The sequence below is a fragment of the Pogoniulus pusillus genome, chromosome 15, assembly GCF_015220805.1.
Source record: "Pogoniulus pusillus isolate bPogPus1 chromosome 15, bPogPus1.pri, whole genome shotgun sequence".
Taxonomy (NCBI): Eukaryota; Metazoa; Chordata; class Aves; order Piciformes; family Lybiidae; genus Pogoniulus; species Pogoniulus pusillus.
This window is the reverse complement of record NC_087278.1, coordinates 19,617,845-19,632,689: the sequence shown is the minus strand read 5'-3', so window position 1 is coordinate 19,632,689 and position 14,845 is coordinate 19,617,845. Positions and strand designations below refer to the sequence as shown.

The following is a 14,845-nucleotide window of genomic DNA, read 5'->3' as shown; positions in this document are numbered from 1 at the left end:
TTTCCTGATAGGGCACTCAGTGATCTGCTGCAATGCAAAGCAGCAGCAGCGTGTGTGAAAGGGGTGAAGGCTTGCATGGCACTGAGTCCCCCACGTTACCCAGCCTGCCTGCCCTCAGCACAGCTGCTTACTGCAGTGCCACTGCTTTCTGTCCTGTGTGCCCACACCAGCAAAGCTGTGCAGTGAGCTTCTTGCCTCTGTGTGTTTTAGTGCTGGAGTGGGACGAACAGGAACCTTCATAGCCCTGGACCGGCTCCTGCAGCACATTCGTGACCATGAGTTCGTGGATGTATTGGGCCTGGTGTCTGACATGAGGTCCTACAGGATGTCCATGGTGCAGACAGAGGTAAGAGGCTTCACTCTGCTGTTCTCTGCGTGTCACTGGATCTATCTCATGCCTCTCTGCAGAAAAGACTGGATGAGGCACTTAGTGCCATGGTCTGATTGACTGGATAGGGCTGGGTGCTAGGTTGGACTGGATGATCTTGGAAGTCTCTTTCAACCTGGTTGATTCTGTGATTCTATGTCCATGTCCAGTGACTGCTGTTGGTCCTCCACACCTGGCAAGGTAGCTATGAGGTGACACAAGTTTGTTGTCACATTACTGATCTGCTGCATAGGTGACTCTGATAATACATCCACAGTCTCGCTCCTGTCCTCCAGAGGGGATGAGTTATTCTCACCTCCTGTGGGCTTAACATGCAAGAAATGCATTGGAAAAGATTAACACAAGAGGTGTTCAAACCACGTTGAAGAGACCTGGGCTTGCTGAAGGGATAATGGCTCAGGAAATTAGGTCAGTGTTGGCATCCACCCAGGCCTGGGCAAGTGCAAAAGCTCAGCTGCACAAGGCTAATGCAAACAGCAAGCAGATGTCAGAATACATAACAGGGGGAAAAAACCAAGCTCTTATTGCAAAACAGAAGCTTTGATGCAGCTGAAACTTTCCCAGGTTCTGTACCAGTGACAGAAAGATTTCACACCTGGTGTGCTCCTCACTGGTTGGAGACACAGCACAAGCTGGCAGCCTCTCTATGCTGCAAGTGTCACCATTACTGTTTGCAGGCCAGGACCGGCAGCATCTTGTTCTCAAGGACTGCAGGACTTAGAGCTAAGCAAAGAAGACTTAGCAGGGAGAAGAGAGGATTGGAGGAGAAAAGCCTGCAGTGGTGACAACTGGCATCTAAAGGTCCTTATTCTCAGTCCCTTCTGGATCATTCCTGTCCAGCTACCACTTTGCATCACAATTCAACATATTAATCCAAAGGCAGATTCAGAAGTAAACACCAGAGAAACAAACCCTGACAGTTTGTTTCAGTTGCAACTGCATTGCCACTCCAGAGTTGATGGCTTTGGGTTTTTCTGTGTGCAAAAGGAACTTGGCAGTGTCTTGCTGAGCAGTTTTGTAAGAACAAATGGCAGAGAGCCACAAAGGGATTTAGACTGGAGAATACCCAGCATTGAAACCAGTCACTCTGAGTTATTTGGTGTGAGGAAATCCAGGCATTTCTTTGGTCTGAAACCTGCTTCAAACTCAGCTTGGTATCTCCTGGCATCAGCAGGTGCTGGGGGTCAGGGCCTGAAGTCCAGACTCAGCTTTTGGGCTCAAGTTTTCACTTCAGACCCATATGCTGACTGTGCCTAGTGCACATCAAGCTCACTGTAAGCATTCATCAGAGTTTGCTTTCTCTCTCTTTGAAATCTAACAGTCATCAGCTGAGGTTATTCCAAATTGAATGACAGAGTTTCAATGCTTACAAAAGCCAGCTCAGAACCAGGGCCAAATCCAAAGATGATCACAGTCATCTTGTCCACAAGTATAATGTTGACTGTGTGTGAAGGACCTGACTGACTTGCAGTGTTATTTGGACAGAGATTGGTAGCTCCTCAAAGAATTACCTGCTCTGGGAACAAAATCAGGTTTTAGCTTTTTAAAGAAACAAAACAATCAATAAGGAACACGAAATGCATTAAAATATTTCACAGGCTCACAGGATGTCAGGGGTTGGAAGGGACCAAGGAGATCATAGAGTCCAACCCCCTCTGCCAGGGCAGGACAATCCTATCTAACACAGATCACAGAGGAACACATCCAGACAGGCTTTGAAAGGCTCCAGAGAAGCAGACTCCACAACTTATCTGGGAAGCCTGTGCCAGTGCTCTGGGACCCTTACAGTAAAGAAGTTCTCCTTTGTTTTGAGGTGCAACCTCTTATGCTGCACCTTATACCCATTGCTCCTTGTCCTATCCCAGGGAGCAGTGAGCAGAGCCTGTCACCCCCTCCTCACCCTCAGCCCTCAGATGTATATAAACATTGATTAAATCCCCTCTCAGTCTTCTCTTCTCCAAACTAAGCAGCCCCAGGTCCCTCAGCCTCCCCTTATCACGCATGCCCTCCAGTCCCCTAATCATCCTTGTAGCTCTCTGCTGGACCCTCTCCAGCAGATCCCTGTCCCTCTTGAACTGGTGCTTATGCTTGTTTCAGGTGCTTATGCAGCATGGATGCAATTTGCTGCACATAATGCATCCAGACACTGGAATTTCTGGAAGTTAAGCCATTTACAGACAATATGATGTATAGATCCACTTTACCTCGGGTGCAACCTGTTCTGCTCCCCCATCAATCATTCAGGTTATTAGGAAGTGACTATGATGCCAAGATAGCTCAGGTAGATTTTGTGATTCCTCAGCTTCTATCTGTGACAGCTGCAGGGTTATTTTGGGAGCAGGCACCTCATTGTGCACTGAGGTGTACTCACTGAGGTGAGCCCCCTGACGTGAAGGGTTGAGAAGGGGAAGAAATGGAGAAGCTGTGCAGGCTGTGACTGTGAACTATCTGGGTTTTCACATGCTTTCACTCACTCATTTGGCCTTTTCTTCCAGGAGCAATACATTTTTATTCACCAGTGTGTGCAGCTGATGTGGCAAAAGAAGAAGCAGCAGTTCTGCATCAGCGATGTCATATATGAGAACGTCAGCAAGTCCTAGTTCAGTCTCACAGGTGGTAAGTCTGGCAAGCCCAGCCCTGCACCGTGCCCACATCCTTGTCTGCCAGCTGCTCAGCAGCAGCCAGCATCATGCATGTTTGCTCCAGGAGCTTTGCTGTCAGCTTGGAGCTTTCCAGGCCTCATGGCCCTGTGTGACGAGCACAAAGAAAATCCCTCTGGCCTCTTGCAGTAAATAATCTGCTGTGTTTTCCAGGGGACTGTAAGAGTTTGTTGGCTCACTCATCATTCAAAGAAAAAGAGAATGCAGATATCCATGCAATCATTCCCTGCCACTTGCCACCACTTACAAAGCTTAAAAGAGAGGAGGACTTTAATTTCTTCAATCATCCTCAAGTCACCTACCAACTGTCAGGTTGCCAAGGCCAGCAGAGGTTTGAGGGTGCTCTGTCAGCACTGCTGTTGTAGCAACAGAGCCTTCTGGAGGCTCTGACAGGAGCACTGGGGAGTCTCCTTCATAAATCTAGAACCAGGGAAGAGGCAGGGTCTCTTGGCACTACCATCAGCATAAGTGAAGTGACCTTCTGGTCTTTCCACTGTCTCCCAATGTCTGACCTGCTGCATGCAGAAATTCCACCTCAGTCCCTGACTGCAGAGTACAACACATGGCTCTGACCTACCAAGGGGTCTGGCAGTGAGGACAAGCCAAGAGGATGTACCTCACTGCTGTTTAAGCTAATGAGCTTTAGCTCATTAGGAGGCAGCAGTAACCCAGCCATAACTTGAACCTTTGCTTTTGGGTGAAGCAGGAAGCTGCAGGCTTCCCAAGGAGCTGGGAGAGAGCTGAGCTGCAGACACCACTACCAGCCCTCCTTGCTGTGTACCTGTGGGATCACACAGGCACCATTACTAACCTGTGTGTCTGGAATGGGAACCCCAACTTGCCTCACTTTTCCCTCTGTTCACATCATTTGCTGTCCAATCCAAGTCCCAGAACCCAGCAAGCTCCTACTGGTGAGCCAGGCCCAGCCTGTATTCAGGGCTGGTAGAAATGAATTTCTGTTCCAGTGAGTTCTCTGGGGAGCAGGGAAGGCTCTCACACATGGGTACCCCCCTCTGAGTACAGTTTCAACACTTTGTTATAGCTTAAACACTAAAACCATCAGGAGAAAGGTATCCTGGAAACCACACCACCTATGGCTCACAGCCATAAAGGGAGAAACTCCAGTGCTGGATATGACAGGACAAACGACCCCAAGTAGCTTTACTGGCCGAAGGGCAGGCTATACTCACCCTGTCCCACTGGCCAGCAACCTCCTGAGATGTGTAGGTAGCAGAGCTGATCAGCTGCCATCTCAAGAGGCAGGCATCCCCCCTCTGGAGCAGCAGCTGTAGGCTGGTGAGCCTGATGCTGCTCACAGCTCTGCCACCTCTGCTCTTGGTTTAGATGTGTTCAGATGCCAAGACATCCCAGAAGGCTGCACCAAGCAGAGCCAAGCTCCTCTCTTGTTTCCTGATCTCTTCCATAACGACTTTCCCTACTGCCCATGCGCATTGTTGGCTTCAGTGGTCATGCCACCCCCTAGAGAGGGGAGCCTTCAGCATCTTCAGCTCCCTCTGCAGCTGCTTGTCCTCTGCAGAGCCTTTCAAGGTCAGTGCTGGCTCCCCTGCTGTTCAGCCAACACCACATCCTGGCCTTTGATTACAGGGATGAGACTTGCAGGCTCTGTTTCCCTTAGATTCATCACTTGAGAGCTCGCAGACCCTGCTCTTATCTCTGGCAACCTGGCAACTCTATTCATAGAATCACAGAATCAAGCAGGTTGGAAGAGACCTCCAAGCTCATCCAGTCCAACCTATCCAGTCAACTAGACCCTGTCACTAAGTGCCTCATCCAGGCTCTTCCTGAACACCTATACTGGCCCGCTGTGCCTCAGTCCCATCAGCCATGTACCAATTTCCCTCTCACAACCCCCAGGGACTGCATGGATTCCCCTTCCTTATTTCTAAAGCATTCTCTCTGGTTCCAGGTGAGGCCACGAAGCACACCCACCTTCCCTTGCTTCTGATTTCTTTTTTCCTCCTGGTGGTTTGAACAGGCAGTTGTTCTGCCACGAGAGACCACTGCTTTGCAGCAATGAAAGGAAGGAAGCTGGAAACTTCCCGAAGCACCGGGGGAGAAAAAGCCTTAACGAGCCTGCGGTGTCTTTTGAACTGTTTCACTTCTGGACATCTTTTTTAAAACACTGGACCAAATTCAAACTGAATGACATGAAGGCAAAGACACTACATGGGCAGAAAATAGATTGCTCCCAGAGCCATGGGCTTTTGTTTGGCACTTTTGGTTCATTTCAGTCTTTCTTTTTTTTTTTCTGTGCAGGTTGGGCTTAAGGTTGAAGTTAAGTGCAATATTTTTTTAATGGTTGACTGAAGAGCTTTCTTCATGTGTCACTTGGTCTGTGCTAATGTCCATAGGAGAGCAGGCATTGTTAGCATCTAATAATACCTCAGTAGTGAATAGCAAGGCATGAACATACATGAAGAAATCCGGAGGTTGTGAAAAGGGGAGGTGGGAGGGGGATGTTGCTGGGCACACGGATTTGAGGGTTTCCTACAGCACTGATGTACCTGGGGTCTGGGGAGAGCACAGGACCCAAGGAACGGACTGACAAGCAGAAATCCAAACCATGCAGCCTGAAGCTGAAGCAGCAGCCAACACTGGCGGGTGGGGTGGGGTCTTTACCGTGTTACTAAACACTAAGGATTGCTCTTTTGGCCAACTTCTCCAGGCTTTTGTTTTTAATGAAGCTGATCAAAGTGCAGTTGAGTTTCAAGCTGGGGCATCTTAGACTCCATTATCATAGCATTTAACTGCCCGAGCAGTCTGTGGTGCCTATACCTCTCATTTGTTAGTTCTTTGTAATAAGATTAACCCTGTGTGAAAACGTGAAGCTGACTCAGGCTGGGGAGGTGGAACAAGACTCAAAGGTGCTTTATTGGCTGGCACCATTGCTCTGGGCCAGGAATTCACCAGGTAACAAACAACAAGGTTTTGGCACATGAAGGGCTGGTTGTTGCTTTATTGCTACAGGGCTGCCAAAGCATTGGTATGGATTCCTGCAGGGGCTTTGGGACTGGGGGTCGGGGGCTGGGGGGTGGTCTTTTTCACTGTCAGTTTCAGTTCTAGTCAGAATAATTAGCTCTCTGTTTCTCTTTTTTGGCTCTTTGTATAATCCCGGTACTTCATTGTGTATTGTGACATGGATGCTGTCAGAACGGATGCTGATGGCACTTTTGTAACCTGTTGCTTTGTGTCACCTCGTTGGAAGTTAGCAGCAATGGTACTCGATGTAAACAAAACAAACTGGAACTAGAAGTAAACAGCCTGGATTGCTTCCCTGTGAAGAAGTCGCTGTCAGCAGAACAGCACACCCGCATCTGCTTTTCTGTTCATCCACCCCGCAAACTGCTGCTGCCTGGGGTTACCTGCCTGTATTTCAGTAGCTCGACTGCTTCCAGGAGCCTGATAACCTCCTTCAGGTGATATCTGAACATTGTTTTCTTCCAAGGAGTTATTCCACTGGCAGGTAAATAGGTGCACATTCCTTTATTATCTGCTTCGGCATCAGATGGCTTACAGTGGAAAACCTCCTGCAGGCTCTCCCACCTCTGTTATGCAAAGCGGCAGAGACTTGACGTAATCCCCCAAATAAAAGAGGTCCTTGTGAAGGGTACTGAAGAAACAGGACTCTATCTCGGATTATTATATGGCCACGATATGAATTGCCTCTGCTCTCCACCCTCTCTTTCTGTGCATCTGGTGCTGCTTCCCAGGTCAGTTGCCACTAAGCCCAGTCCAAAGCGGAGCTGCTCCTTCTCCGAAGAGGATGCAAGAGGGGTGAGTGCCCTGTCTTCAGGGAGCAGAATGCTCGCAAGAACGGCTTCAGGGGTGCACGCTTAGCTCATCAGCGTACCTCAGCTGGAGGGCTTGCCGTTTCAGCAGGAACAGCCAAGGTTTGTCTGGCCTGATTTGGGCAGAAGGAGCACTCGCCCATTCAGACCCTGCCTTCGCGATTTACAGAACAGTATCTGTCAGCCTTTCACGATGTGTTTACTCAGAAAACACTCTCCCTCTACACTTCTAGCAGGGGAGAAAAAAAACAAACGCACAAACGTCCTTCAGTTCCCATCTGCTGCCTCCCCCCTGCTGCTGCTGTCTCCGTTCATTCTGTGTCGCAGCCCAGAGCGAGCAGGTTACTCCTAAAGCATTCCTGTGCACACAAACTATGGCAGTGGGAGCTGGCTGCAACGGGAGCTTGGCTGAACGGGGCAGGGTGCAAGGCTGCTGCAAAGACGCCAGAATCACACTGCTGCAGGTGATCCTGCCTGAACAGCCAGAGTGGGCCAGGCAGTTCTGGCATGCACGTGGAAACCATCATTCCATGTACAGGTAACAGGTGTCGTGTGTTAACTTTGATGGCCGCTTAACCACAGAATCAATTACAACGAGAACTCCTGCAGAGAAATACCTTCACCTACCCCCACCCCAGTCAGAAAAACGCCTTTCCTACCCCACACGGTATGTAGAACTGTACAGTGGTGTGTGCTGGGATGGCAGTTTAGGAGGGACATTGAGATGCTTGAGCGTGTCCAGAGAAGGGCGACGAGGCTGGGGAGAGGCCTTGAGCACAGCCCTACGAGGAGAGGCTGAGGGAGCTGGGATTGGTTAGCCTGGAGAAGAGGAGGCTCAGGGCAGACCTTATTGCTGTCTACAACTACCTGAGGGGTGGTTGTGGCCAGGAGGAGGTTGCTCTCTTCTCTCAGATGGCCAGCACCAGAACAAGAGGACACAGCCTCAGGCTGCACCAGGGGAAATTTAGGCTGGAGGTGAGGAGAAAGTTCTTCACTGAGAGAGTCATTGGACACTGGAATGGGCTGCCCGGGGAGGTGGTGGAGTCACCGTCCCTGAGGCTGTTCAAGGCAGGATTGGATGTGGCACTTGGTGCCATGGTCTAGCCTTGAGCTCTGTGGTAAAGGGTTGGACTTGATGATCTGTGAGGTCTCTTCCAGCCCTGATGATACTGTGATACTGTGGCAGTGGAAAGCACTTTCTGGGAGCTGAAGGCAAGGTTCAGGGAGGCACTGTGGTTCAGAAGGCTCACAGGGAGCCTTTCAGCCTGAATCAGCATATCGTGCTCCTGTTTTCACCTTGTCATGCTCCTTAGAAGCAAGTCCAAACAAGCCATGTTTTGAACTCGTGCTGCATTCTGATGTTGGTTTCCAGCAGCTGTTCAAATAAAATACATAGAATCAGAGGAGGCTCAGGGCAGACCTCACTGCTGGCTACAACTACCTGAAGGAGGTTGGAGCCAGGTGGGGTTGGTCAATCTCTTCTGCCAGGCAACCAGCAACAGAACAAGGACACAGTCTCAAGTTGTGCTAGGGGAGGTCTAGGATGGATGTTGAAAGGAAGTTCTTCCCAGAGAGAGTGATTGGCATTGGAATGGGCTGCCCAGGGAGGTGGAGGAGTCACCATCCCCAGAGGTGTTGAAGCCAAGCCTGGCTGGGGCACTTAGTGCCATGGTCTGGTTGGTTGGCTGGGGCTGGGTGCTAGGTTGGACTGGCTGAGCTTGGAGGTCTCTTCCAACCTGGTCAAATCTATGATTTTATGATAAAATCTAGTTCAGCAAAGTTAAAGGGCAAAGGACAGCCTGAGTCATACTGCATTGATAAACCATTAGTAGTTAATCCAAGACCTAAGAAAACCTAACACAGAAACCAACAAACCAACTGCCTGCCAAGACCCCAGATCCTTCACACAGATATGGAAGGGGCTCTCTGTCTCACTCCCAAGCGTTGCCAAAAGCAGTTCTGAGCACACTGACCACACTTGCCTGCCTCTTTCTGTGCTCCTTTGCAGCTACAGAGCATCTCAGCTTCAAATAAACATTTGGAAAGCCATTCCTCCTCTCTCCAAGATGGAAAGCGTGGGGTGCTTCCTCCAAGACCTCTCTACACGGCAGCTTGGACAAGTTCTGGAGTCTCAGAGCTGAGAGCCTCCCACTGAGCACAAGCAAACTGTATGCTGAATGCCAGGATAAGCTTGTGGAGAATGCAAATGTCTCCTTTATATTTTGGTAGCTAGGAGGGGCTCAGAGGAGCAGGGAAGCACCTCAGTGCCTTTCATGGACTCAGATGTGCTTTCCACGAGAAAACAGTGGCTCTGACTTTTTAAAGATCAGTTCCCTGCTCCTGTGCCTAACAAGTCACGGAGCACCTATGTAAGAGTAGTGTCAGACTCCTTTACTAAGCCATCCAGCACCCAGAGTAGGGGACTTTGCAGTGCAGTGGATGCTGTTCGGGTTAGGTATGGACCCTTCTTAAAGAGGTGGGGGAAGAGAACACTTTATATTAGAGCACGCATCGAGCCTTTGGAGCTCTGGGCTTGACCTTTAACGATGGGAGAGGCAGTGAGACAGGTTAGTGTTCCCCCCCGCAGCTTTGTCTATAGGTTGAATTAAGTATTAGCAGGTGCGTGCTGGTCCAGGTGTTTCCTATTGTGGCAATTAACGGGCTGCTGGCAGCACTCGGTGTGAGCAGCACTCGGTGTCCACCCTCACACCGTTCACCCACGGTTCTAAACGTTTCGGTGCGGTGTTCTCCTCTCCTTCCCACGGCCATAAGTACTCGAGAAGCACAAAGCCTCCGGACACGGCAGCAAACGCGGTGAGCGATGCGGGAAGGCGGGAGGCGAAGCTGTGCATGCCGAGCCGGGCGGCACAGGACGCTGCAGCCGCTGCCGAGCTGGGCCCTGCCGCCAAGCGGCGGCTGCAGCCGGCCGGGGCGCACGGGGCAGGCGCGGGGCTGCGGGCGGGCAGCGGCGGGCTGCGTTTGCCCCCGTGCACGGCGAGGCCGCGGGCCGCCGCGGCAGGTGCGCGTCTGTTCGCGGGTGCGGAGAACGAGGAGCTGTCGGCCGAGCGGGAGCCGGGGCAGTACGGCCCATGGCTGGTATCCGGGGCCGGGCTCCGGGGCCTCGGAGGAATCGCGGAGCGGCGGGCGGCGGCGGCGCAGCGCGGCAAGGTGGGGCAGCGGCCGCGACATCGTGAGACCGGCCCGGGCCGGCTGCGCGGAGAGGGACAGCCGAGGCGGGAGAGGCTTCTCCGCAGCCGCTGAGCCGAGTGCGCGGTAGGGATTTCCTTGGGGCTCCCCACTAAGAGAGGGAAGTCCTTGGAGAGCAGTTCCATGCCTGCGCCCCTCGTTCCCCGGCAGCGCAGCCAGGCGTTCGCTGCGAGGCGTTTGCGGTCTCCGGGGGCAGGGACTGAGGCCACTCAGCATAACCGCGCTGGGAGCGCGTGTGGAAGCCATCCTGTCTGTACCCCCTCCGAGCTCCGGGGGCAAAAATAAGCGTGTATCTCTTTTTTTCCTGGTGAATGCTCAAGGTCATATCAGGCTTATGACAGAAGAATTTCTGTGAGGCTGTAAGATGCGGAACACTTAGGAAGATGGAAGTAAAGGAGCTCAGAGTTGCTGCTTTCAGAGGTGTGGAAGGCAGCATTGTGACAGGCTAGGGTGGCACAGCCCTGTTGGCTTGTAGACCTTCCAGCTTGTGTTGCAGGAGTTTTGTAATGGCATCTACTGCTCAGCCAGTCCAACCTAGAACCCAGCCCTGGCCAAACAACCAGACCATGGCACTAAGTGCCCCAGCCAGGCTTTGCTCCAACACCGCCAGGGACAGCAACTCCACCACCTCCCTGGGCAGCCCATTCCAATGCCAATCACTCTCTCTGACAACAACTTCCTCCTAACATCCAGCCTAGACCTCCCCTGGCACAACTTCACACTGTGTCCCCTTGCTCTGTTGCTGCTTGCCTGGCAGAAGAGCCCAACCCCACCTGGCTACAGCCTCCCTTCAGGGAGTTGTAGCCATCAGTGAGGTCTGCCTTGAGCCTCCTCTTCTGCAGGCTGCACACCCCCAGCTCCCTCAGCCTCTCCTCACAGGGCTGTGCTCCAGGCCCCTCACCAGCTTTGTAGCCCTCCTGTGGACACCTTCCAGTCCCTCAACATCTCTCCTGGGGAGCCCAGAACTGGACACAGCACTCAAGGTGTGGCCTGAGCAGTGCTGAGCACAGGGGCACAAGAACCTCCCTTGTCCTGCTGCCCACACTGCTCCTGAGCCAGCCCAGGATGCCATTGGCTCTGCTGCCCACCTGGGCACTGCTGCCTCAGCTTCAGCTCCTCTCTCCCAGCACCCTCAGGTCCCTCTCTGCCTGGCTGCTCTCAGCCACTCTGTCCCCAGCCTGTAGTGCTGCTTGGGGTTGTTGTGGCCAAAGTGTAGAACCCTGCCCTTGGCCTTGTTCAATCTCATCCCATTGGCCTCTGCCCACCCATCCCTCGTGTCAAGGTCCCTCTGCAGGGCTCTCCTACCCTCCAGCAGATCCACAGCTGCTCCTAGATTGGTGTCATCTGCAAACTTACTGATGCTGGACTCAGTCTCCTGGTCCAGATCATCAGTAAAGATATTGAAAAGGACTGGGCCAAGCTTTGATCCTTGGGGGGGCACTGCTAGTGACAGCTGCCAGCTGGATGTGGCACTTGAATCCATCTGGGTGACTTTCTCCCACTGGTTTTCTGGATGGATGAGCTGAGAAGACTTGACAAAATGTCAGTAACTTAATTCTTCACCCCTGAGTATGAACACCGTTTTGATGGCAGTCACATAAAGGTACTTCCCTGTACTAGTTCTGGCTGGGATGGAGTTCTGTCCATATTAACTTGTGTGAGGCTTTGTGCTGGTAGCAGTGGAAAACGCAGGGATGTTTTACAGTCCCACTGAGCAGTGATCACTTTTCCTGCTTCTCAAGTTGCCCTACCAACAAGTAGGCTGGGGGTGCATGAGAGGCTGGGAGAGAACGCTGCTGTAACAGCTGGATTCGTGTGAACAAAGGGGCGTTCAATACCATATGATACCTTGTAGGATATGATACCTTGCTTTGCAATAAAAAACTGGAGTTGGAGGAAGGAGAGGGCTGTTACTCTTGCCAGGTAACTGTTGGGCACGGTGGAGCTCTGCTGGCCTGGAGATGGCTGAATGCCTGCTTCCTAAGTGGAAGTAGTGAGTAAATTGCTCGGTTTGCTTTGCTCTCATGCGGAGCTTCTCCTCTGAAGCTGTCCTTATCTCACACCATGAGTCCTGCGGCAGCGGGGAGTAAGCGAGCAGCTGCGTGGCGGCAGGGGGCGGGCGGCAGGTGGAGCCGGCTGCGGGCGCTGGGCGAGGCGGCGCGGAGGCGCTGCGCACCGGCTGAGCGCCGCTCGCTTGTCAGCGATGCGCAGGTCCTGTGCTGGCGAGCTCTGGAAGTTTAAAAGAATTATTTCTCCTCGCTTAAAGCGCCTTACTTTAAAGAATTTTGTACTCCATGAGGTTGCTTCCTCTCAAAAGCACAGCAGGACCTTTTCAAGGCTGATTCGAGAGAAGAGCTTTGGCGAAGGTTCCTCAGCGACTCTGCCTTGCCTGCGCGTTGTATTCGCTGCCTCCCTCGGCGGTTACTGGAGTCACTTTGGTGTCAATGGACGTCTCGGTTCCACAGTCTCCCGTGGAAGCTTCGTGAGAGCAGCAGTGACATCTTGTGGCCCGTTCAAGCGGGCCCGGGCTCGGAGTCTGTGCTGCGGCTCCCTCCGTGCTGCCGGCGCCGCTGCGGGGGGCAGCGCGGGGCGAGGGCCCCCTCTGGGCAGCCGCCTGGGAGCTGCCTTGGCACAAACGCGCCGCGCTCGGCGGCACTGGTGCGGAGGGAGGCCAGGCTGGCTCTGTCCTTCCCCTAACGCTGCTCCTGAAGGATCTGCCCAGCACAGGGATTCCTGCGCTCCCTGCTTTATCCATGCTCGCCCTTCTGGTATCCCTGGGAGAGGGAGCTGCAATCCTTAGGGATCGGTTATCACTGGGAGAGGGAGCTGCGATCCTTAGCGATCGGTTATCACTGGGAGAGGGAGCTGCAATCCTTAGGGATCGGTTATCACTGGGAGAGGGAGCTGCGATCCTTAGCGATCGGTTATCACTGGGAGAGGGAGCTGCAATCCTTAGCGATCGGTTATCACTATGAGAGGGAGCTGCGATCCTTAGGGATCGGTTATCACTGGGAGAGGGAGCTGCAATCCTTAGCGATCGGTTATCACTATGAGAGGGAGCTGCGATCCTTAGGGATCGGTTATCACTGGGAGAGGGAGCTGCAATCCTTAGCGATCGGTTATCACTGGGAGAGGGAGCTGCGATCCTTAGCGATCGGTTATCACTGGGAGAGGGAGCTGCGATCCTTAGGGATCAGTTATCACTGGGAGAGGGAGCTGCGATCCTTAGGGATCGGTTATCACTATGAGAGGGAGCTGCGATCCTTAGGGATCGGTTATCACTGGGAGAGGGAGCTGCGATCCTTAGCGATCGGTTATCACTGGGAGAGGGAGCTGCGATCCTTAGGGATCGGTTATCACTGGGAGAGGGAGCTGCGATCCTTAGCGATCGGTTATCACTGGGAGAGGGAGCTGCGATCCTTAGGGATCAGTTATCACTGGGAGAAGGAGCTGCGATCCTTAGGGATCGGTTATCACTGGGAGAGGGAGCTGCGATCCTTAGGGATCAGTTATCACTGGGAGAGGGAGCTGCGATCCTTAGGGATCGGTTATCACTGGGAGAGGGAGCTGCGATCCTCAGCAATTGAGGACTTTTGCTTTTGGGTCTCTGCTCAGTTTTAGCTTAAGTCCTGACTGGGGAGCTGCATCTCTGCGTTAGGAACAAAGTAACCTGACCAGCTGTAGCCCCCCTGCAGTTGAGCCAGATGACACTTGAGGACCCCTTCCAACCCAGAGCATTTTGTGATGCTGCTCCTGCTCTCTCGTTGACAAGCAGGAGGGAATATAATGAATTCCATATTGATGAATCATTTCTAGACTTAGTGGTTTGGCAGTGTTACTCGTTTTGGGGTTTTGTGGGTGTTTTGTTGTGCTGGATTTTGTTTGCTTGCTGGGATTTTTTTTTAGTGCTTCTTGTTCTTTGAAAAGGCAATAGTAAGGACATAGTAACAGAGCTTTCTGAGAGAGCAGTGGAAGTTGTGAGTAGCAGTAGTGGGAACTGACTCTTAAGTGATAGACAACTCAGCACTTGGCAGTCACTTAAGCACTCCTGCCAAATGTTCTTCTCTCCAGGATGTGTGCTTCATCCTGGCAATGTTCCACTTGCAGAAAAAACAAGCTATTTGCTTGGGATGGAGCCCAGATGCAAACCTCACATTTTGATTGAGGCTATTTTCTACCTGGAGCAAAGGATGGAATGTGCTTCTGAATGCAAGAGCAGCCAGATGGGTGTGATCAAGGGACAGGTAGGGTGTCCCTGGGCATGGCAGGGGAGCTGGAACTAGCTGATCCTTGTGGTCCCTTCCAACCCTGACTGATTCTATGAGTCTATGATTCTATAGGTTCAGAAACAGATATTTAAGAGCCTGCTGTCAGCCCCACTGCAGCATGTAGGAAGAGGGAAATATCCTCCCTGATTTCACACCCATGACCAGCTTTGTTGACAGCCAAAGAGTTGGAAAGAGGAGTTGATGCGCAGGGAACTGCTTCCATGATCTCATAGGACACAGCCTGCCAGCAAGGGCAGGATTAAGTAGCTTGACACTGCACCACAAGGAGGCTTTTGCTAGGAGGCATGCAAACAACTAACAAGCCCAGCAAGTCTTGTCCATACCTCACTGCTGCTAATTACCTGGGTGCTAAACAAGCTCCACTTGCCTGGTTTAGCTGTAAGAGCAGCCAGCTGTATGTGTGCAGTGCAAACTAATCTCTCTTTCAGCTTCCCTTATTGGACTGCATTAATGGCAAAGGCAGCAGATCAAACCCTCCTGTTAATTAAGCAT

General features: G+C 52.1%; 1 protein-coding gene across 1 annotated transcript in view; it reads left to right on the top strand.

The window, feature by feature from the left end:
- PTPRO (protein tyrosine phosphatase receptor type O) overlaps positions 1-6,688 on the top strand; it is a 164,783-nt gene extending 158,095 nt beyond the window's left edge. Inside the window, exons 25-27 of the mRNA XM_064155602.1 lie at positions 211-346; positions 2,884-3,004; positions 4,976-6,688. Of these exons, the coding sequence (XP_064011672.1) occupies positions 211-346; positions 2,884-2,988 (241 nt within the window). The 3' untranslated portion in view covers positions 2,989-3,004; positions 4,976-6,688. The remainder of the gene's footprint in view (positions 1-210; positions 347-2,883; positions 3,005-4,975) is intronic.
- Positions 6,689-14,845: the final 8,157 nt, after the last annotated feature.